The following is a 23,382-nucleotide window of genomic DNA, read 5'->3' on the forward strand; positions in this document are numbered from 1 at the left end:
AGATTTCTGGGAATGGTAGTTTGTTAAGGGTGCTGGAAGTTGTTAGGAGTCCCCTATTCCCCTCCCAGAACTACAATTCCCAAAGTGATTTAACAATGCCTCTTCGCAAGAAACTGTGGGAATTGTAGTTCTGGGAGGGGAATAGGGGTCTGTAAAGAACTTTCAACACCCTTAACAAACTACCACTCCCAGAATATGCTTAATATGTTTTTAACCCTTTTTAAAGTTGTTTTTTAAAATGTTTTTAATGCTGTTTTGTTTTAATATATTTTAAGATTTGTGTTTGTTTGTTTTCTGATGTTTTAAAGTGTTTTTAGCACATTGTTTGCCGCCCTGGGCTGCTGCGGGGAGGAAGGGCGGGATACAAATTAAATAATAAATAAGTAATTCTTTGGAGGAAGCCATGACTGTTTATAAAGTGGTATAACAGTGTTTTAAATGGCTAGTTAGGCAACATCTACATCATACAACTACCTAGACATTGGAGTATGTTTTACAATAACACTTAGTGATCTTCACCAACTTATTGCAACTTGTAATATTATAACATTAAATTGTATAAACTGAGAACCCCAAAGTAAAGTGGCACAGATCATGCACAGTGAATGTATTGAATTTAGTCCACTGTTTACAATATAAGGCTTGATGGGCAGAACGTAGTGCATGAACAAAATACAGTTTCATCTTTATTTGAGCAACTAGTCGTTCTAGTAACTATTGATCAGCCAGTGTTGGAGGAGAAAATGTGAAGTAAAACGTAGCCCACACTTACCTCATACCCATTTTCCAGAGCACAAAATAAAACAGTTCTGTCTCTTGGTCACAGTCCATATCAGAACATGTGCGCCTCTCACTCCCTCATTTCCTTCATGAGATCCCAAAGGCCTGTGACAGAAAGCAGACATGGGTTGGGGATGAAAAAAGGCTGTTGGGATAATCAGGAAGAGGGTGCGAAGAGATAGAGAAAAATCCTGCCATCCAGATTCTTGTCATATAGTAAACAGAGAATGATGCAGACTGTTATCTAGCCCAATGTCCTCTCTCCCAAATATGGTGCCAGCACTGAAGATATGTGGGGCAGGGGGTGTCTTCCTCCTGCCCACTATTTTCATTGGTATTTTACTAATTAATATGAGCAGTTAAGGACTAAACACTGTATATACAAACACTGCTGAGATCCTGTTTCATGATCAGCCACTACAATATTTAAATCTGTAATAAACTCTTCTAGGGTTAAATAAACAAGTATTTTGCTTAATCTTCCAAATGACAACCTTTCCGCTTATATGACCACAGTACAAGTAGGGCTGCCTAGGAATTTCCTGTATCATGTTATTGGGGGAGGAGGCAAACCAGGTGAACTTCTGCCTTCTGTGTAATTTCTAAAGACTTAACACAAGGCATCCTTCAATGGCTAAACTTCATAATCCTAAAAAAAGGTTTTAAAATTGAATTCCAAAATATTGTTCCCACTTTAAATTAATGAAAATTTCAAAGGGGTATTTAAAGCAGTTACGTTAAAGTGTTTTTTCAGACATAATAAACCATTGTGATCATAGTCTCAATATTAGTAGTGCATTCACAGTAGATGCCAATCATGAACCAAACACTGTTTAACTGTATAAATTTGACTACTGATTTGGAAGCAAAATTAACGAATAAGACTTAATGTAAGTAGAAAACCTATTAGAGAAAAAATTGAGTGCCCTAAAAATACTACATTTGGGGTAGTGCATGGTCCTATCCACCTTTGGCCAGTTATTTCAAGTCTGTTCTTTGTGGGTTAATAACTTTTTAGCTGGACAAAAGAAATGGCAGTAGCCGGTTTCAGATTTAAAGGCTGAGCCACCCAAATACATGCACACATCTGAAGAATATTTACCTTCAACCTGAACAATAAAAAAGGTTTAATGGATCAAATGTGCCAAAGAACTGAATCTCAGTGACGCTGAAAGGGTGAGTGACTGAAATTTCATGTGTACAGCCACTGTTTTTAAATTACCTGCTGTTTGTGAAGGATTTTGACCCTGCCGTTACTGGAGATGACAAAGGCAAAGTGACTGAACATTCAAAACTGGAGTTTGGATACAAAGTGACTCAAGTTGCTCAAAACAGTCTTCATTCCAAACTTCCAGAAATAAAATGTTATACACCTTCATGTAGCTTACTTTACCTATGCTGTTGCTGGATGCATCCATAAGTCTCTTGCAGTTTGTACAGACACTTGGCATGCTTTTTAAAATTTCAGTCTGGTTTTGCTATGATGTCGTAGTGTATGTTTCACATATGTATATTTTTCTATCATGGGAAAAGATGGGAGTTCTTACCAAAAAATAAATTTGGCATACATAACGCTGGGGAAAAAAGGACCATAGAGATGTTAGAATGGCCTAATTTAGCTACTGCTAAAAAACAAAAAAATATAATGAATAGGTGTAATACACTGTAATGCAAATACAGACTAATAATAATAATAATAAATAAATAATAAATTTAATTTATGTGTCTAAAAGGAAAAAGATTTTAATGCGAAATTATTTAGCGAAAGGGACTGTACAAGACTTGCCTTATGACCAGAAGTAATTGTGATTTATCTTACAATGCAGTATATACTATATGTATAGCACTAAGCTACAGTTGTTATGTGCCTCCAAGTCGACTATGACTTATGGCAACCCTATGAATCAGCGACCTCCAAGAGCATCTGTCATAAACCACCCGGTTCAGATCTTGTAAGTTCAGGTCTGTGGCTTCCTTTATGGAATCAATCCATCTCTTGTTTGGCCTCCTTTTTTTTCTACTCCCTTCTGTTTTTCCCAGCATTATTATATTTTCTAATGAATCATGTCTTCTCATTATGTGTCCAAAGCATGATAACCTCAGTTTCATCACTTTAGCTTCTAGTGCTAGTTCTGGTTTAATTTGTTCTAACACCCAATTATTTATGTTTTACATAGTCCATAGTATCCACAAAGCTCTCCTCCAACACCACATTTCAAATGAGTTGATTTTTCTCTTACCCGCTTTTTTCACTGTCCAACTTTCACATCCATACATAGAGATCAGAAATATCATGGTCTGAATGATCCTGACTTTAGTGTTCAGTGATATCTTTGCATTTGAGGACCTTTTCTAGTTATCTCACAGCTGCCCTCCCCAGTCCTAGCCTTCTTCTGATTTCTTGACTATTGTCTCCATTTTGGTTAATGACTGTGCCAAGGTATTGAGAATCCTTGACAAGTTCAATGTCCACATTGTGAACTTTAAAGTTACATAAATCTTCTGTTGTCATTACTTTAGCCTTTTTGACATTCAGCTGTAGTCCTTTTATGATTTCCTCTTTAACTTTCATCAGCATTCATTTTCAATCATTACTGGTTTCTGTTAGTAGTATGGTATTGTCTGCATATCTTAAATTATTGATATTTCTCCCTCTAGTTTTCACACCTTCATCTTGGTCCAATCCCGCTTTCCATATATGTTCTGCATATAGATTAAATAGAGAGCCAGTGTGGTGTAGTGGTTAAGGCAGCCTTTCCCAACCAGTGTGCCTCCAGATGTTGTTGGACCACAATTCCCATCTTTCCTGACCATTGGCAATGCTGGCTGAGGCTGATGGGAGTTGTGGTCCAACAACATCTGGAGGCACACTGGTTGGGAAAGGCTGGTTAAGGTGTTGGACTACGACCTGGGAGACTAGGGTTCAAATCCCCACATAGCCATGAAGCTCACTGGGTGACCTTGGGTCAGTCACTGCCTCTCAGCCTCATGAAAACCCTATTCATAGGGTCGCCATAAGTCGGAATCAACTTGAAGGCAGTACAATTACAATTATAGATTAAATAAATAGGGTGATAAAATACACCCCTGTGTCACACCCTTTCCGATTGGGAACCAATCGGTTTCTCCATGTTCTGTCCCTACAGTAGCCTCTTGTGTGGAGTATAGGTTGTGCATCAGGACAATTAGATGCTGTGGAACCCCCATTTCTTTTAAAGTATTCCATAGTTTTTCATGATCTACACAGTCAAAGGCTTTGCTGTAATCTATAAAGCACAGGGTGATTTTCTTCTGAAATTCCTTGGTCTGTTCCATTATCCAATGTATGTTTGTGATATGATCTCTGGTGCCTCTTCCCTTTCTAAATCCAGCTTGGATGTCTGGCATTTCTCGCTCCATATATGGTAAGAGCCTTTGTTGTAGAATCTTGAGCATTACTTGCATGGATATTAAGGCAATAGTTCAATAATTACTGCATTCCGTGGGATCCCCTTTCTCTGGAATTGGGATGTATATTGAACACTTCCAGTCTGTGGGCCATTGTTTAGTTTTCCATATTTCTTGACAGATTTTAGTCAAAACTTGGACAGATTCAGTCTCAGTAGCTTGTACCAACTCTATTGGTATGCCATCTATTCCTAGTGATTTGTTTCTTCCAAGTATTTTAAGAGCAGCTTTCACCTCACATTCTAAAATTTCTGGTTCTTCATCATACGGTTCCTCCATGAATTAATCTGTCATCCTGGCATCTCTTTTATAGAGTTCTTCACTGTATTGCTTCCATCTTCCTGTTATTTCATCTCAGTCAGTCAGTGTGTTCACCTGTTGATTATTCAACATCCCTACTCTTGGTTTAAATTTCCCTTTCATTTCTCTAATCTTTTGGAATAGGGCTCTTGTTCTACCCTTTTTGTTGTCCTGTTTCTATACAGTAACTATTGTAATAGCTCTCTTTGTCCCTACGTACTAGTCACTGTATTGTTGCATTTAGGGTTCTGACTGTGTTTCTATCTCCTTTTGCTTTCGCTTTCCTTCTCTCTATTAACCATTTGAAGAGTTTCTTCCGTCATCCGTTGAAGTCTTTCTCTCTTTTTAACTAGAGGTATTGTCTTTTTTCTTCCCTGATATATGTCACTGACATCATTCCATAGTTCTTCTGGTTCTCTCTCAACTAAGTTTAAAGCCTCAAACCTGTTCCTTATTTGATCTTTATATGCTCCTGGGATGTTATTTATGTCGGTGCGTGCGTATAGATATCATACAAGTAAGAAATTCTGGTGTCAAATAGATCCAGTGAATAAGCCAGGCCAGGCAAGTTTCTTGTAAGAGTCTTTACTGACAAAATACAAAACACAGTTCTCTCACTCCAAACGACTTTCCCCCACACCAGAGCTTCTGCGAGAGCAGCTTCTTATCTTCCAGGTTGCCCTTACCAACCACCTGCTGGCCTTGAGGAACCTGGCAACCCCTCTTGCTCTGTTTAACCCGTTTATTGCAGGTTTCATTCTCCTCCGAACAAACCTCTGTCTGTGAGTCACATAGATTGCACTACTGGCCAACAATTTAAACTGTATTTTGGCATTATGATAGCTTTGTTGGTCTTCTTTAGCTTTACTCTGATTTTTGATACAACTAGTTTGTGATCTGTACCGCAGTTTGCTCCTGGTCTTGTTTTTGCAGAAAGTATGGAACTTCTCCATCTTCTGCTACCAATTATATAATCAATTTGATTCCTATATTGACTATTTGGGAACAACAGAGCCATTGTGATTTGCGGCTCCTGACTTGTGGGAGAGGGGTGAAGCAGAGGGCAAAGGAAAGCAGGGTTCCTGTTCCCCTTTGAGAAAGAAGTTTTCTCATGTCTGGCAGCGGCCAGAATTTCACAAGACTCTGCAGGGTGCAAGTTTCTAGTTCTCCAGAACTCTTCATCCTGCAAATGAATGCCTCATTTGTAAGGTTGCTACCTCCTCTCACATTCCATCTTAAGACTGCTCCAACATCAACCCAACTTTTTACCTCCCCTGAATCCCAGCCCCTATTGTGGATTTTTTTTCTGTTTTTTGTTTTTTTTTAAAGGCCATAATCACTACCTTCACTGTTACTATGTACTTGGGAATATCTGCTATACTATACTCGCCCTTCGCTGTATAACCATCAGGGTTGTTAAAAATTAATTTAAAAATCTGCATTGGAAACTCTCTTCCCCAATGTCATCCCTTTTTATCGACGTCTGACTGATGCCCAGCAAAATAATTTTAAAAATCTTCCATGCAAAATACCCAGAGTGGAGCAAAGGTAATCCTAGTTAAACTGCCCCCTTCGAGCTCCAAGCTCCACTGAATGTAGACTGCCTGTGTTCCATTCACTTCCATGCCCTCTGAAATGGAGATTCCAAATCAAACCTGAAATTAGGGGGCGTCTGCTATTCTACACTTTCGATCCTCTTTGGCTTGCCTTTGACGTAACATTGTGGGTGTTCCGGCTTTCTCGCAAATTCAATTCGCCTCTTTTCGCCCACGTGGTCTCGTCTATTATGCAAGGAGCCTGTCGTCCCAAGCGTCATTTCGCCAGTTTAACCCTGGCGGCCCGAAGGAGACAAGGTCTCGTGCATGTTGCCCAATTGGTGGGTAACGAAAGGTATCTCTCGGGGAAGAGGGAAGATTATGAAGAAGAATGGTTAGGTTAAGGAAAAGGGGTGGGGTAGAGCAGGGCCTGGAATCTTTCCTCCAGGGAACTTTCTCTCCCAGGAGCTTCAGCTCTTTTAGGTTGGAGACTCTTGACTGAAGTGCCAAAAAACCCCACAAATGTAGAAAACGGGGGGGGGGGCGCTCTGGTAATAATGATAATAATTGTGATGAAAATTATAATATAGTACCTGAAGTATGCTAAGTACCTTATCAAAATTTAAAGCTGCAATTCTGTGCATGCATAGATGGGAGCAAGCACCTTCAATGACATTTCTGGAGAGATGTGCATAGAATAACTTTTTTTAAAATTGTATACTGCCCTTCAACACTTAATCCAAGGGTGGTTTGCAACGTAATACAAGCTATCTGTGCAATCATAATTTATTTGCACAACTAAAAAGTTACAGAACGTAACATTCATAAAAGCAAAATGGTTCACACAAGACAGCAAGTCAAACTATGGTTTGGCACATCAGTAAGAAAACTTTTTCAGCCTGAGGGCCACATTCTGTTCTGGGCAACTTTCTAGGGGTCACGTGCTGGTGGTGGGTGGGGCCCGAGGCAAACGTGGGCAGAGCAATGAATATAAATTGTACCTTCTGTAAAGTAGGCTAGTTTCTACACATACTTGGACGCATCCTCTATCCTCCATTCAGGCAAAGAGGCATTATCAGAGTTCAAGGATACATTCCAGCCATACAAAAACACTCAAGGGGTGTGCAAAGCAGGGCTTGGGAGGAGGTATGGCTTGGGAAATAATCCCAAGGGCCAAATACAGAGACCTGGAGGGCCACATTTGACCTCTGAGCCTGAGGTTCCCGGTGCCTGTCTTATCAAAACCACACAAAGGCTCCAAGAGAGGTGCTCTTCCCCAGGCCATTTTACTGCTGCACCACACTGAACTGAGCCACGGTTTGGTTTAGTGTGTTATCCAAACCAGGACTCATGGTTAGGCTTTCTCCTCACTAACCATGATTTGTACCAAGAATAAACTTTGACTGCAGCTTGAGGTTAGCAAGGAGAGAGCTTAACTTTTGCTTAGCTTGCCTCGATGTGAAAGTAAAAAAGGACTAGAGAAGAATAAAGCAGCTGTGACTCCTCTCTGGGAGCCTGCATGTTTGCACAGTCCATAGCCTGGCTTACCATGCTGTGCAAACCAGCTCCTAGAGAAGGAGGGAAGTTGCAATGTTTAGAAATCTTGCAACTTGCTTAGTAATTAAAAAATTAGACTCCTCAATAAAATGATCAACAGAGACTTTGAAGATTGTCCTGGGGAGGACTGTGTAATAGGATATATCAAAGTAGCCCCCTGATAACACCACATTTAAAAAGAACATGTGGCACTGACTCCGATTATTTGTTATTACAAGGGCGGTATCTATTATTTACCGGAACGTCATTATATTTAGCTTCTAAGTGTTTTGAAGGTAAGGTGTTAAAGTGTGCCAGAGAAAAGGCTTTCTTGTATTTAGAATTTATGTCATATGAATCTATGTAGCTGTACCAGTTAAATATTCTGGCACTCTGCTCCATTTGAAACTTGTAAGTCTTCTTTAAGGGCAGCTTCATGTACAATATATTACAGTAATCTAATCAGGAGATTATCAAAGAGTGGATCATTATGAGAAAGCTATCCCTGTCCAGAATGGTGATAGCTGGCAAAGCTGATAAAAGGTACCCCGTGCCACTGAGGCTTGTGCACCTTTAGTGGCTATGCTGGAGTACACTCAAGCTGCATACCTGCTCTTTCAAAGGGAGTGCAACCCATATAGAACAGGCTATACATCTAATTCCTGCACATAAGAATTACTTGCCCACAGTGCCTCTGCCTCAAATCCAGGCACCAGTATAGCATCTGCATAGCCTTACCTGACAGATGACAAAGAATAACAGAGTTGAGTATCATCACAATGACTCATCCTTAACCTCCAGACTATTGATTGCACAGACATCACTGGAGCCCAAATTTTAATAGCAATTTCTGACTAGATGGAGCAATATCTCTTTTCCATTGAAAAGAGAAAGATCAAACCTGAACTATGCAGGTAATTTCCCTCATAATACATAAGAGCCTGCTAGATCAGGCCAGTAGCCCGTCTGGACCAACATCCTGTTCTTACAGTGGCCAAGCAGTTGCCTATGGAAAGCCCACAAGCAGGACCCAAGTGCAAACAATACTTTCTCCTCCTGCAGTTTCTAGAAACTGGTATTTTGGAAGCATACTACCTCTGCCTATGGAGGCAGAGCATAGCCATCACGGCTAATAGCCATTTATAGCCTTTTCCTCCATGAATTTGTCTACTCCTCTTAAATCCATCTAAATTGGTGGCCATCACTGCTTCTTCTGGGAGTGAATTCCATAGTTTAATTATGGGCTGTGTGAAGGAGTACTTTCTTTTGTCAGCCATGAATCTTCCAACATTCATATTCATTGGATGTCCATGAGTTCTAGTGCTATGAAAGAGGAAGAAAAACTTTTATCTATCCACTTTCTCCGTGCCATGCATAATTTTATACACTTCTGTCATGTTACCTCACACTCGCTTTTTCTCTAAAGCAAAAAAAAGTCCCAAATGCTTCAACCTTTCCTCATAGGGCAGTCACTCCATTCCCTTGATCATTTTGGTTGCCCTTTTCTGAACCTTTTCCAGCTCTCACAATATCCTTTTTGAGGTGAGGTGACCAGAACTGTACACAGTATTCCAAATGCAGCCTCACTATACAGTTATATAACGGCACTACGGCATCAGCAGCTTTATTTTCAATACCTTTCCTAATGATCCCTAGCATTGAATTTGCCTTTTTCACAGCTGCCACACACCGGATGGGCATTTTTATGAAGCTGTCCACTACAACCCCAAGGTCTCATTCCTGGTCAGTCACTGCCAGTTCAAACCCCATGAGCATATATGTGAAATTAAGATTTTTTTGCTCCAACGTGTATAACTTTACACTTGTTTACATTGAATTCATTTGCCATTTTTCTGCCCATTCACTCAGTTTAAGAAAGGTAAAGGTGTCCCTGCACTTGTAGTGCGAGTCGTTTCCAACTCTTAGAGTGACGTCTTGCGACGTTTACTAGGCAGACCGTATATATGGGGTGGGATTGCCAGTTCCTTCTCCGGCCTTTCTTTACCCCCCAGCATATGCCGGGTACTCATTTTACCGACCACGGATGGATGGAAGGCTGAGTGGACCTTGACCCCTTTTACCGGAGATTCGACTTCCTCCTTCCGTTGGAATCGAACTCCGGCCGTGAGCAGAGCTTCGGCTGCATTACCACCGCTTACCACTCTGCGCCGTGGAGGGTCTTTCACTCAGTTTAGAGAGCTCTTTTGTTTTAACAGCTCAGAACGACTTAGTATCATCAGCAGATGTGGCCATCTCATTGCTCACCCCTAACTCTAGATCATTTATGAACAAGTTAAAAAGCATAGGTCCAAATACCGATCTTTGGGAGACTTCACATTCTAGAGCCCTCCATTGGGAGAAGTGTCCAGTTATCCCTACTTTCTGTTTCCTGTTACTTAACCAATTCCTCATCCACATGAGGGCCTCTCCTCTTATTGTATGACTGCTGAGCTTACTCAGGAGACTTTGCTGAGGTACCTTGTCAAAAAAAAATTGAAAGTCCAAGTACACTATGTCAACCAGATCACCTCTATCTATATGCTTGTTGACACTCTCAAAGAACTCTAATAGATTAGTGAGACAGGACACGATACCACCTCCAATTTGTCCTTCCCTGTCCTTCCGATATAGTTTATATCAAGGGATAACTTTGTCTCACTGGTTTTCTCTGTTCCACCAGGTTTCAGCTATGCTCACTATATCAGTGCTGTCCTCTAAGACCAAATACACCAGTTCTCCCATCTTGGCTTGGAGGCTTCTGTCATTAGCGTATCAACACTTGTATACTGTGTCTCTTTGGCACTTTTTTTTTTGGCTTGTGGTACTTTTGCCTCTCTGGATTACTGTCTTGTGCCCTTGCCCTCTCACTGCCTAGTTCAAGGCCTACCCCATTTAAAATTTCATATATATATATTTATCTTTATCCTGGGGGGAGATTTGTTCTGAACCGGAACCTCCTCAGCTCCTGTTAGCTTTCCCCTCTCAATCAGCATAAAAGCTGCTCTGCCACCTTTTTGATTTTAATTGCCAGCAGTCTGGTTCCATCCCAGCTGAAGTGGAGTCTGTCCCTTCTGTACAGGCCCGGCTTGTCCCAAAATGTCCCCCAATGCCTAACAAATCCAAATTCCTCCTCCCAATACTATTGTCTCATCCATACATTGAGACTACAAAGCTGTGCCTGTCTCGTTGGCCCTGCATGTGGTACAGTAGGGCCCCAATCATACGGCAGGTTACGTTCCAGAACCCCGCCTAAAAGCAAAACCCGCCGTAAAGCAAAATTCATTCAATAAAATGGTGCCTGACTCCTGAAAATCTCCGTAAAAGCAGAACAAGCGCCGTATGAGTGGGGCTTTACTCTAATTTTAGCCGCCGTATTAACGAAATGCCAAAAAGCGGGCCTCCAAAAAGCGGGGCCCTACTGTACTGCAAGCATTTCAGAGAAAGCTACCTTGGTGGTCCTGGCTTTCAGCATCCTACCTAGCAACCCCAGTTTTGCTTTCAGGATCTCATGACTGCATTTCCCCATGTCATTGGTGCCAACATGTATCACAACCACTGACACACTGTTGTCACTATTTACCAAGCTACCTAGCCAATGGGCAACATCCACACCCTTCGTGCCAGACAGGCAAAGCACCTGGCAGTCTGCACACCCATTACCCACCCCACTATCTATGTTCCTAATGATCAAAACACCCACTACCAGAATTCCTCCACCCCGTGGAGAAGTACTCTCAGCACAAGAGGATATCTGCTCATCCCACAAGGAATGGGCCCCTTCTAAGGGATCGTTTTCCTCTTCCTTGGATGGACGCTCTCCTTCCCTGAGGCCCTCATTCTCCATGATCACAGGAGAGCTGCTATCCTGGGAGTGGAACACAGATATAATGACCTCAAAGGCCTCATCCACAAACCTCTCTGCTTCCCTTAGCTTCTCCAGGTCAGCCACAAGGAAACAAACTGGTTCCCAGAGAGCCAGGAGCTCATTGCACTGAGGGCACACCCATTACTTCTGTCTAACAGGCAGATACAGTAGGGCCCCACTCATACGGCAGGTTACATTCCGGACCCCCGCCAAAAAGCGAAAACCGCTAAAAAGTGGAACTCATTGAATAGAATGGCGTGTGACGCCCAAAAACCGCCGTAAAAGCAGAACAAGCGCTGTATGAGTGGGGCTTTAGTCTAATTGCGTCTAATTGAGACCGCCGCATTAGTGAAGCGCCGTAAAGCAAAGCGCTGTAAAGTGGGGTCCTACTGTAGTCATACATGTTACAGACAGTGGAGAACACTGGCAAGTCCCCACACTTCTGCTGGCTTTCTACCTGCATAACTGTTTTTTGTAGTTTATTGAGTTAATGTATTGAAAGGTTAGGTTTTGTTTAGGTCACGAAACAGATGGGAGTGGGGTGCCCTGGCCTTCTCGCCCTGCTGCAGAACTCACTATGCTGCTTAACACATCTTGATGCTTTGTCAGCTGGGCTCCCTGTAACTAGTGGAGCAGGCTCCCTCATTAAGTGTTCTATATTTATATGTGTGGTTGGTTCCTCCCTCCTTCTACTGCCAGCAAGTGAGTTCAGGGGATATAATAATTGTAGTGTATTGGCCCTCCAGGCTTGCCATACCAGGAACTGCTGAGTCAGCCCCAGGCTGTGGTAGTGTTAGTTCCAGGCCTTACAAGCAGCACCATGCTGTGGGCCTTGTTCCCTGTATATTATTAGTTATAGTAAAGTTTTTGTTGTTTAGATGATCTGTGTGGCCTCTTCCTTCATGATACTTTTCAATAATAATGTATTATTAATAATATATGTATTAATGATAGTTATTAATACATATATAACTGTTCCAGGGAATATTACTAAATAGGTATGGTGGTATCTTCTATTTGGCCTATTTATATCAGGTTACAAGTATGTAATCTTTTGAATTTCATACAGCCTTGCATCAAACAGTTCCAGTTTTGTATGACACAATTCCAGGGTTATTACCTATTTCTCAAGCAACAGACAGAGGGATCTATGTTTTGCTTCATCCTTTCTGTGATATGCAAGATAGCCAAATAGTAGAATATTTTTAGACACAACTGATAAGAGTAAAAACAACAAAGAATATTTATGCCATCATTTTTTTAAAATGTGCAAAAAAAAGACTCGGGATAGCCGTGTTATGAAACAGCAGAGTGTAGACAGCACTGTTTATGGACAAATTTTGTTTTCAGTAAAATTGTAATTTCAGGCAGGCAGGGAATGTAATAAGCTCTATAAGAAACTACTAATTATGATTAAGGTGCCAGTGGCATGATTTTGGTTGTGATGTGACTAAGCGGATCTCCATTAAGTGAGACATGTCAGCAGATTTGTGTAATTACTGGAGGCAGATACAAGCAGGATATGTAAGGTTGCTTTATAGGAGGGGTGGCCAACCCTTCTTTTCACCCAAGGCCAAGCCTTTGGGTACCACATACCAGCAGAAGGTGTGGCCAACCCACAGTGTCACTCACACACTCTCACATGTGTGAGTACACACACACACCTCTCTGCCTATCCTAGGGCTGTATATCTATTATTTTCTTTTTGCCACTACTGCCAAAATCAGTGGGGTCTTGGGCAGACAGAAAAAAATGCTTTGGAGGGAGGGCGGAATCAGGCTACTGGACTGAGACACCTCTCCTTTATAGGAATAACGTTGTGTTTTTATTGAGTACTTATTACTAGCACCCTGATCTGCAACATTTGTAGTTTTTATACCTAAGCCAGTGTAATTCTATTATTATTTTTAATTTGTATTGATTCTCCCCTCCGAATGCTGTTCTTTGTTAGGATTAGGATAACTTTCCTAAGTGAGCATAGCTGTTCAAGATAGAGTTATTGTGTCTTTGAGTGACAGACGCTGGTGATAAGCAAGATGGCCCTCATCTCCCTGCCCTGAGTTTTCAGGGACAACTAGCTGGTCACTGTTTGAAATAGGATACTAGGCTACATGGGCCTTCAATGCAATTCCTAGGACAGGTTCTTGTGACTGCTGTAGGAACAATAAGGTTGTATGAAGAAGTTGGAGGTTGTGGGGAGAAGAGCTCAATTTCATTTTGAGAGAAAGCCCTTTAATATAACAGAAGCAGAGATAACAAATGGCATTTTTAGTCATTCTGCAATAGCCCGTGCATATCAGGAACTCCTTGGCTGCATCAAGGTTTCTAAGGAGATGGGCAATGCTATCTCTTTGACAACGGAACTGGCATTGTTTCTCTTAACCAGTGCACAGCTCTCTTAAGAGACCTGCAGTAGAAAATCTGTGTTGTTTCCTTCCCCCCCCCCCATAATTTCTATTTTCTTCACAGCATGGAAGGAAAATAATATTTTTTAAACCCTCTTAAAAGCCCAGAGTATTTCTGAGTATTTCTCCTTCTCTGGCCCTTATGTCCTGCCTACATTGCATTCCAAATGGTTGGTAGTATATTTGTTTTTGCACCACGTTCTCTCTTTTCAGCCCTTTCTACATCTGCCTCACGGGTGTGAGATTTGGCCCTTCCCAGAGCAGGATGGGCAGACTTCAATCTTGAGAGATTTAAACATTTTGTATTTGAAGCTTGAGGTCTATCAGTCAGAGCCAGCTGCAAAATAGTGGCTTAGCCAGGTAGATTTAAGGATCATGTTTAGCCCAGGAGTTTGTGTTCTGTTCCAGAACCAAGGGGAGTATCCAGCAAAGTAGTTCCATTGGCACAAGGACTTCTGGCTGTGCAACAGAACTTCCCCTCCCTCTCCTCTCCCTGTGTGCCACCTACATCTGTCCTGGGGGTTCCCCAACCCTCTGGAACAGATTTGGGGAAGGTGTGAGGGGCACACATGAGAGCAGAGGGAGAGAAAGTTCTGTTGCGCAGCCAGAAGTCCTTGTGCCAATGGACCTACTTTGTTGGATGCTGCCCCAATCTTTTCACACAAAAAATCCACTGCCTTTCCTCCAAGCTTTGTTTTGAGCAATCTAACTTGCCGGGTGGGGGCGGGAGAGCTTTCTGTTGTTGCTGTTGCTCTTTCCAGTTTACCGCGAATCACTCAGAGATCTGCCTGCAGATATGTAGCATCCCTACAGAAATTGTCCCTGGTAGCTTGAGTGCACAAGCCACCAAGGAGCTCTCCTGCGCAAGCCTCTGTTAAACAAATGGGAGCTTTGCAAGAGTATAATGCTCTGTGTCAAGATACCCTCGTTTGTGACAGATGTTTGGGTTAGATAACCCTCTGAGTGGCCTTCCTACTAACTCTCCAAATCAGTTGAAGAAGAAGTTCATGAAGCACCAGTGATATTTTAGAAGCTTTTTAAAAAATAAAATAAAAGCTGCAAAGGAAAACACCTGAAATAAAGATACCACAGCATCTCATTGTCCTGATGCGCAATCTATACTCTGGACAAGAGGATACTGTAAGGACAGAATATGGAGAAACTGATTGGTTCCCAATCAGAAAGGGTGTGAGACAGGGGTGTATTTTATCTCCCTATGTGTTTAATCTATATGCAAAACATATCATATGGAAGGCGGGATTGGACCAAGGTGAAGGAGGTGTAAAAATTGGAGAGAGAAATATCCATAATTTAAGATATGCAGATGATGCCATACTACTAGCAGAAACCAGTAATGATTTGAAATGAATGCTGATGAAAATTAAAGAGGACAGCACTAAAGCAGCACTACAGCTGAATGTCAAGCAGGGCCTGTTCTAAAGGGTGACCAGGTTGGGCACTGGCCTGAGGGCCCCTGAAGCTACAGAGGGCCCTCCGCTCTTCTTCCGCGATCCGTGGAAGCAGGACAGGAGTTGCAGATCGCAGGACAAGAGCTTCCGAACCACCTGCCATTCCCCCGCTTCACTTATCTTTTTCTCCGCAAAAAAAGTGGAAAGGTAGGTGAAGCGGGGGGGATGCGACGAGACAGCGGGCAGCTCAGAAGCTCCTGTCCTGCGATCCCTCCCGCGGCTGTTTCTGTGGATTGCAGAAGGGGAGCGGAGGAGCCCAGGGCATGCTGGTGCCCATGGGCCCCGTCATGCCTGGAGCCGGCCCTGAAGAAGACTAAAGTAATGACAACAGAAGATTTGTGTAACTTTGAAGTTGACGAGGACATCGAACTTGTAAAAGATTATCAATACCTTGGCACAGTCATTAAAATGGAGACCATAGTCAAGAAATAGTAAGTAAGTAAGTAAAGTTTATTTCCAGGGCCAAAGGCCAACGGAATACAAAATCTATACAAACCAACATACAAGATTAAAATAGAATCTAATAGAATACAATCTGAATAAAATTACTGTAAAGCACAAAACATAAGAACACATTATTAAAATTTGACTATGGATTTGCTCCATTGTTATCAGAGTCAGGGAATAGTGAACTTTTAAAATTGGCCCTTAGGTTTCGGGCAGCTATGGTGAACAACGAAACATTGTACGTGATCTCAGGGTTAGAATCAGACATTAAATTTTTTATTTTTTCCTCAGTTGAGATCAACCTGTCAAAATACAACCCATTCCTAAGAAATCTAGTTCGAGGATTATTATATATTGGACAAAAGAATAATATATGAGGAAGATCTTCTTCAGAAGAACCGCAAATACAAAACCTTTGGACATTAGGAGTATCGGAAAGCCAGCCTTCTCTAACTGCATTAGGCAGCGAGAAGAAACGCAAGGCTGTAAAAGCATGTCTTAAGGCTATGGGGAGAAAGGATAAAAGGTAAAGTGAACATTCAGAGTCAAGCTTGAATCTCCAGAACCATGGAGCAGCTTTTGAGTTGATAAGTGATAATCTATCAACTTTATGGGAATGATGGAAAATGGATTCTTGAAGGCGGATAGGGTTTGAGGTCGAATTAAATTCCCAAGGGGAAATATGATAGTTACAAATCAAATTCCCTAGATTGTTATTCCACAGTTTGGAAGCCAAAGGTTGAATAGTACAGAGTTTTAGGAGTTTTCCATCTGGAATAGAGTCAAATGATCTCAAAAATTTCATAAGTGCAAAATGAATACGGGCAGAGATCGGGGGGAGACCGGTCTCCGAATGCATCATAGCAGCTGATGTTCCTCTTGGCAATGACAGAATGCGCCTAAGGAAGTCATTTTGAGGACTTCCCAGGAGGAATCGCTCCACCTGTGCAGCCTTTGAGACGAGCTCCCGTCTCAGAGGAAGCTTTTTCAGTTATAAAACCAGTCAGAAGACTTTTTGACTGGAAAAGATTTTCTCCCAGGCAAGGGAGAAACGAAGAGATTATCCACAGAAAGCTTCGTTTTGTTTGTTGGACTGGAATTCATTGGAATTGCCCATGAAGGAAGGTAGCCAGCAGCGTCGGACGGAGCCAGGGATTACAAACAGGCTCTAACTGATTAAGCGAGACTTTTTTTTTCTTCAAAGAAAAACGGAAATTAACAGGCAAGCATCCTCCTGTCTATTATCATTATTTTGTTATCGTTACTGCAAAAGAGATTTGTCAAAGAGTCAGCAACAAAGAAGCCCTGGGTGAGTTATAACTTTCTCTTTTACATACGTAACTAAGGAGGAAGAAAATCGAAATAGCTTATCTTTGTTTTTTATTGCAAAAAGCTGGCATGGAATTGAGCATTTTAAAGATATAAATGGATGAGAGGCATCTAATTTGAAAAGAAGATTTGATTTATCTGATATTTGAGTATTATATGTCTGGGACTATTTTTTCTGGTCTACTTTTTTTTTTGGCGAATCTGCTTATTCCTTATGCCACTAATCATTTGGACGCTGTGAACTAAATTTGTTTTGGACATATAAGAGATAAGGCAGTTCGTGCTGTCTAGAGGGTGATGCCATCTGGCTTGGAAGATTAACTCATTTGTGACTGGAAAAAGAAATAAACTGTTCTTTGCTTGAGAATAGTGAGTATATTGGAATTGAAGGGGTTTTGTTCTTTTGGTTTTAAGAATGACAATCAAGGAGGTGGCTGAGACCCTGGCTGTTCAGGAAGGGGTTCTCTCTCTAAATATGTTTCAGAAAATAATGAATGAGATTAAGCTAACGAAACAAGAGCTGGGACAGAACAGACAAGAGACGAAAATTGGATTTGGCAAAATGAGACAGGAGCTGAAAGAAATTAAGGATTCTATAACTGGACAAGAAAAAGAAGATGAAAGAAAGATCAAAGGGAAGGTTCAAGCCCTGGAGATTGGAATAGATTTATCAAATATGGACCTGGAAAAAGATTTGGATTTTATGGTTGTGATGGATCCTAAAGACAAATATTACTGTTTGGAATTCAACGCTGTCCCTGAAGGAATTGGTGAAGAGATTAGAGATAAAGATATCAACGACTCGAAAAAATTCCTGGATTGGAAGGATTTGATGGAACTTGAAATAGAGAAAGTTTATAGAATAAATTCCAGGTATGTGACAATGGAAAAACTCTCAAGAGATGTGTTAGTGCATTCTGTAAAAAAGAGGAACAGAGATACAACTTTACAACAACATTTCAGTAATACATTCAGAATTGATGGCAAGAAAATATCTGTGACGAAAGAAATCCCTATCAGACTCTTATTATATGACTATGGCAGCAAGACCAAGATTATTGGGTGTGCAAAGATGGAAGATAGAATCAATACTAAGAATGGGAGAATGGGAGAAGAGCTATTGAAATTACTGGACTTAGTAGACCTGAAGAGATGGATTAATTGACATGTCTATTTGGAGAAAAATTGATGGATATATATCTCAAGGATTAGAAACTTCTCTTTGACTTTTTGTGGAAAGAATGAGATTTGATACCAATTAAGATAACCACTGGAGGAAGGTGATTGTATAATTTTATTAAGAGACAGGTTTGTTATATATTATAGACTTATAGCTAATCTACGACAAATCGGAAGTCAATAGTTTTTATTGTAATAGTTATTAATTTGTTTTGTTTGTTTTGTTTTGTTTTTGAAAATTTGAATAAAAATTAATGATAAAAAAGGAAGTCATTTTGAGAAGATTCTAGGGTCTTTAAATTATTATTTTCCCATCCCCAAACTGTTACTCCATAGAGCATTTGAGGAATCACTTTGGCTTTAAAGATTTTCAAAATAGGTGAAATTAAATGGCCTCCTGAAGTGCGGTAGAATTTTAATAAAGCTCCTATTGTTTTGGACACCAAAGTTTTGATGTATTGTATATGAGGTTTCCAAGATAAGGTGTCAGAAAATAATATCCCCAAGTATTTATATGTTCGGGACTGCACAAGTTGGGTATCAGCCATCTGCCAGCGGTGGCCTTTATGTCTCTTTCCAAAAACTAGGATATTTGTTTTATCATAGTTTACTTTTAAGTTTTCGTTGGTGCAATAAATTTGTAAATTATTTAATAACCTTCGTAGGCCAAGAGGTGTTAAGGAAAGGAGGACCATATCGTCGGCATAGAGTAACACAGATATTTTCCTACTGCCAACGGATGGAGGGAAAAATTGCGGGCCAGATAGAGCAGTGATGACATTGTTCAAAAATAAATTAAAGAGAAGGGGAGCTAACAGGCAACCTTGTTTTACTCCCTTCTCCACCCTTATTGGGTCAGATAGGGCTCCTGTCCAGCTATCTCTCACCAGAGCAAAGGTATTAATATGGAGTGCTCTGATGAGATAGGGTAAACGCGGATCGATGTTCAGATCATATAACTTGGACCATAATAGATTCCTATCGATAGAATCGAAGGCTGCGGCAAGATCCACAAAGGCTGCATATAGATGTTTTGTTGGGCCTGCGATGCTCTGTCTCACTAAAAAATAAAGGGACAGACAATGATCAATAGGAGAAGACCCTTTTCGAAAGCCTATTTGTTCTGGGTAAATTATCTGATGAGTGTCAACCGAGTCATTCAGCTTATTGAGCAGAAATTTACTGTAAAGTTTAGAAACTACATTCAATAAGCTGATGGGCCTATAGTTTGAAGGAGCTGAGGGATCTCCTTTCTTATAGATAGGAATGATGATACTATTTTCCCAACCTTCTGGGATCATACCAGAGTCGTTAATGCTAGTGAAAAGTCGAGCCAGAAGAGGGGCCCACCACTCGGGAAATTGTCTGAAAATCTTGGGCAGTAGGAAGTCCTCTCCTGGGGCTTTCCCATTTTTTAATGAATCTATTAGGGATTTTATTTCATTCGCAGTAACAGGTGGCCAAGATGGCATGTTGCCGATATTTAGCATGAAAGAATTAGTATTAATAAATGTTTTTGCATGATAAAGATTAGAGAAGTAAGAGTGCCAAACTACCAGTGGAATCTGTGCAGCATTGGAATTATTGGCAGAAGAAGTTCCAAATTTGACTATCTGCCAAAATTTACGGTCCTGATGTTCAGAAATTGCTGAGCTTAAGCGTTGCCAACTTGATTCAGCAAACTTAACTTTTTTCTCCTTTAAGAGGCTTTTGTAAGAAGCCTTTGTCATTTTAAAAGCCAGGTAGGTTTGCTGTGTCCTGAGTTTCAGGAAAAGTGAAAGAGATGACTTAAGGTTTCTTTTCACAACTCTACAATCCTGATCAAACCAGGTAGATATATTGGGATTGTGAGTCGGACCGTTATAATGTCGAATTAAAAAGGGTCTGAGATTAGAGAGGATGGTTTGAAAGGCTGGAAAGGGGTCTTGGGAATCGTCAATAACTGATTTGCGCAGAGTATAAAATAAACTGCTATTAAAAAGGGAATTGCAAGTAGTAATAAGATGTTCGGACCAAGGGGTTCTTTTCATTACTTTTTGACAGACCTGAGAGGAAGAAAAGGGTGTAATATTATTATTAGCAATCTTCAGACTTAAGGAGAGTGGAAAATGATCACTCTCAACACGGTGGTCTACAGAGAATTCAATAATATCCTCTAGAAGCTTATGGGACACCAAAATGTAGTCAATAAGTAAAGGAGCCTTTTGATGAGTCAAATGAAGTACCATTTAAGATTACCAGAGAATGAATTGAAGCTAGTTCGATTAGCAAAGGGCCCTGGGTGTTTGACTTTTGATCTTGTAAACCATAATTCAAAAGGATATCATGAGTTAATGGATTATGATTAGAGGAGATAAAGTTATATGGGCAGGAGTTACCAATTCTGGCATTCAAATCTCCACAAAGGATTATTCTATCATGTGGGAATTTAGTCTCCAAATAAGATAAAACATCTTCCAACCTGGCCCAAAGGTTGGAAGCATCATCGGTGTGACTTTTGTTGGGGGGAAGGTAGACATTAATACAGATCATATAGTCAGACCATAGTCCTTTTAACCTCAACACGAGAACATTAAGTGGAAGAGTTGTGGGAATTAGATCAATCGATAGATTACAGGACTTTGATACAAAAGTTGTAAGGCCCCCACTAGGGTGGCCCTTCCCCGTGGGTTTTACTGCTAAAGTAGAATAAGATAAAAAATCTATCAGGTTCATAGTTGTTGAGGATAACGCCCACGTTTCCTGTAAACAAATAATCGAAAAGGTATTTAGATATTCAATAAAGTCAGTTTCCTGGCGTTTGTTCTCCCAAATCAAGTCAAGAAATCAGAAGAATGCTAGGACTGGGGAAGGCAGCTATGAGAGAACTAGAAAAGGTCCTCAAATGCAAAGATGTATAACTGAACACTAAAGTCAGGATCATTCAGACCAAGGTGTTCCCAATCTCTATGTATGGATGTGAAAGTTGGACAGTGAAAAAAGCAGATAAGAGAAAAATCAACTCATTTGAAATGTGGTGTTGGAGAGCTTTGCGCATATCATGGACTGCAAAAAAGACAAATAACTGGATGTTAGAACAAATTAAACCAGAACTATCACTAGAAGCTAAAATGATGAAACTGAGGTTATCCTACTTTGGACACATAATGAGAAGACATGATTCACTAGAAAAGACAATAATGCTGGGGAAAACAGAAGGGAGCAGAAAAAGAGGGAGGCCAAACTAGAGATGGATTGATTCCATAAAGGAAGCCACAGACCTGAACGTACAAGATCTGAACAGGGTGGTTTATGCTCTTGGAGGTTGCTGATTCATAGGGTTGCCATAAGTCATAATCGACTTGAAGGCTTTTAACAACAACAGCAACAAACATGCCCATGTTTCATTCACGTGCGTTCCCTTCTGTAATCTGTCAACAGAGTTTTGTCCAGTTAATTAATCCTTTTTTGTCAACAATAGATTTCTCAGTGTTTGAAAGCACAACTTTCTTTCTGGGTTTTGGGATTGCTTAACATGCCAAAATATGAGCCTTTTGGCTGTGCATGCATTACCTTTGCTCTTAGCACAAGCCAACAAACCATGAAGTCTTCCATTAACTGGGCACCGACGGTTAATGGCTTTGGAACAAGCCACAATTTTAAGCTAGTATCGAACCATTGTTTAATACTCTGGTTCAGACAAACAGGGAACTGTAGTTAATAGAATCATAGAACAGTAGAGTCGGAAGGGGCCAATAAGGCCATCGAGTCCAACCCCCTGCTCAATGCAGGAATCCATCATAAAGCATACCTGACAGGTGGCTGTCCAGCTGCCTCTTGAATGCCTCCAGTGTTGGAGAGCCCACCACCTCCCTAGGTAATTGGTTCCATTGTCGTACCGCTCTAACAGTTAGGAAGTTTTTCCTGATGTTCAGTCAAAATCTGGCTTCCTGTAACTTGAGCCCCTTATTCCGTGTCCTGCACTCTGGGATGATCAAGAAAAGATGCTGGCCCTCTCTTTGTGACAACTTTTCAAGTACTAGTGCTATAATATCTCCCCTCAGTCTTCTCAAGACGAGATATTTAGCCTTGAATATACCCAGTTTGTCCAGTCTGTCCTCTAAGGCTTTGCTTCCAGTCCCCTGATCACTCTTGTTGCCCTCTTCTGAACATGTTCCAATTTGTTAATATAAGACTTTGCGGTATGTTTGCTGGCTTGTGCAAAGAGAGGAACAAAAAAATTCAGCACATCCTCAAAACATGTAACATGACCCAAAGTCTGCTTCATATAATGGTTTATTAATCCAAAATATGACTGTTTGAATATGACAACTGTTTTTTATTTATTCCAAAATTTTCTAACTCTGCCTGTCTATTTTAGGAGACTGTGAAATGAGACACCTGAATTGGGAAAGAAAGAAGAAAGTTACTTTGACACAATGTTTTTGACACAGGTAAAATCTGTGAATTTTCCTCCATTTATAAAGTGCTGAGGGAAACCGTTCTTTGCTTATAGATGCTTAGGCAGTTATATCATCACAGAATATATTTTTTCTTTCAGTTCTTAAACTTTAGCACAATTCGCATGCTAGACTAAGGTATTTTCCACATAGTATGATGGAGTTTACTCATAGTATACTAGCCTCATGCTGCCCTTAATCCAGCATACATCAACAAGTGCACAGCTAGCCATGACTTTTTTTTTTAAAAAAAATAACTTTTTATTGAGATAGCCAGGACATTTAAGATACTTTGAACAGAACATTATGAAATTAAAAGTTTGCAAAATGACTAAAACATGGATGTGTTTCTATTTGTTGCTTGTTGCTGCAATGTGACAGGCCTGTGACACATTCCTTAACATTGGATTTGTCAAAATCAATTCATATGCTAGCAGGAAGAAGGATTGGTTTTGCCTCATAGAAAAATATTGCACTCTTGAGGCCAAGGAAACTGATATTCCAGCAGCTTTGAAAACAGACATCTGAATCTTTCTCAACAAACGGTGTGAATTTACTGTTTTTTTTAAAAAAATCCCTAAAACATATTGTGGTTTAAGCTAGGTTTAAATAATAATTTAGCTCTTATCTGGACCATTGCTTTGATTTTGA

At 40.6% G+C, this 23,382-nt stretch overlaps 1 protein-coding gene across 1 annotated transcript in view; it reads left to right on the plus strand.

The window, feature by feature from the left end:
• Positions 1-6,299: 6,299 nt before the first annotated feature.
• The window catches only part of OSGEPL1 (O-sialoglycoprotein endopeptidase like 1), a 32,013-nt gene continuing 14,930 nt past the window's right edge, over positions 6,300-23,382 (plus strand). The window contains exons 1-2 of the mRNA XM_061608223.1: positions 6,300-6,417; positions 22,653-22,725. Of these exons, the coding sequence (XP_061464207.1) occupies positions 22,711-22,725 (15 nt within the window). The 5' untranslated portion in view covers positions 6,300-6,417; positions 22,653-22,710. The remainder of the gene's footprint in view (positions 6,418-22,652; positions 22,726-23,382) is intronic.

This window comes from Rhineura floridana, chromosome 2 (genome assembly GCF_030035675.1).
Source record: "Rhineura floridana isolate rRhiFlo1 chromosome 2, rRhiFlo1.hap2, whole genome shotgun sequence".
NCBI classification, from domain to species: Eukaryota; Metazoa; Chordata; class Lepidosauria; order Squamata; family Rhineuridae; genus Rhineura; species Rhineura floridana.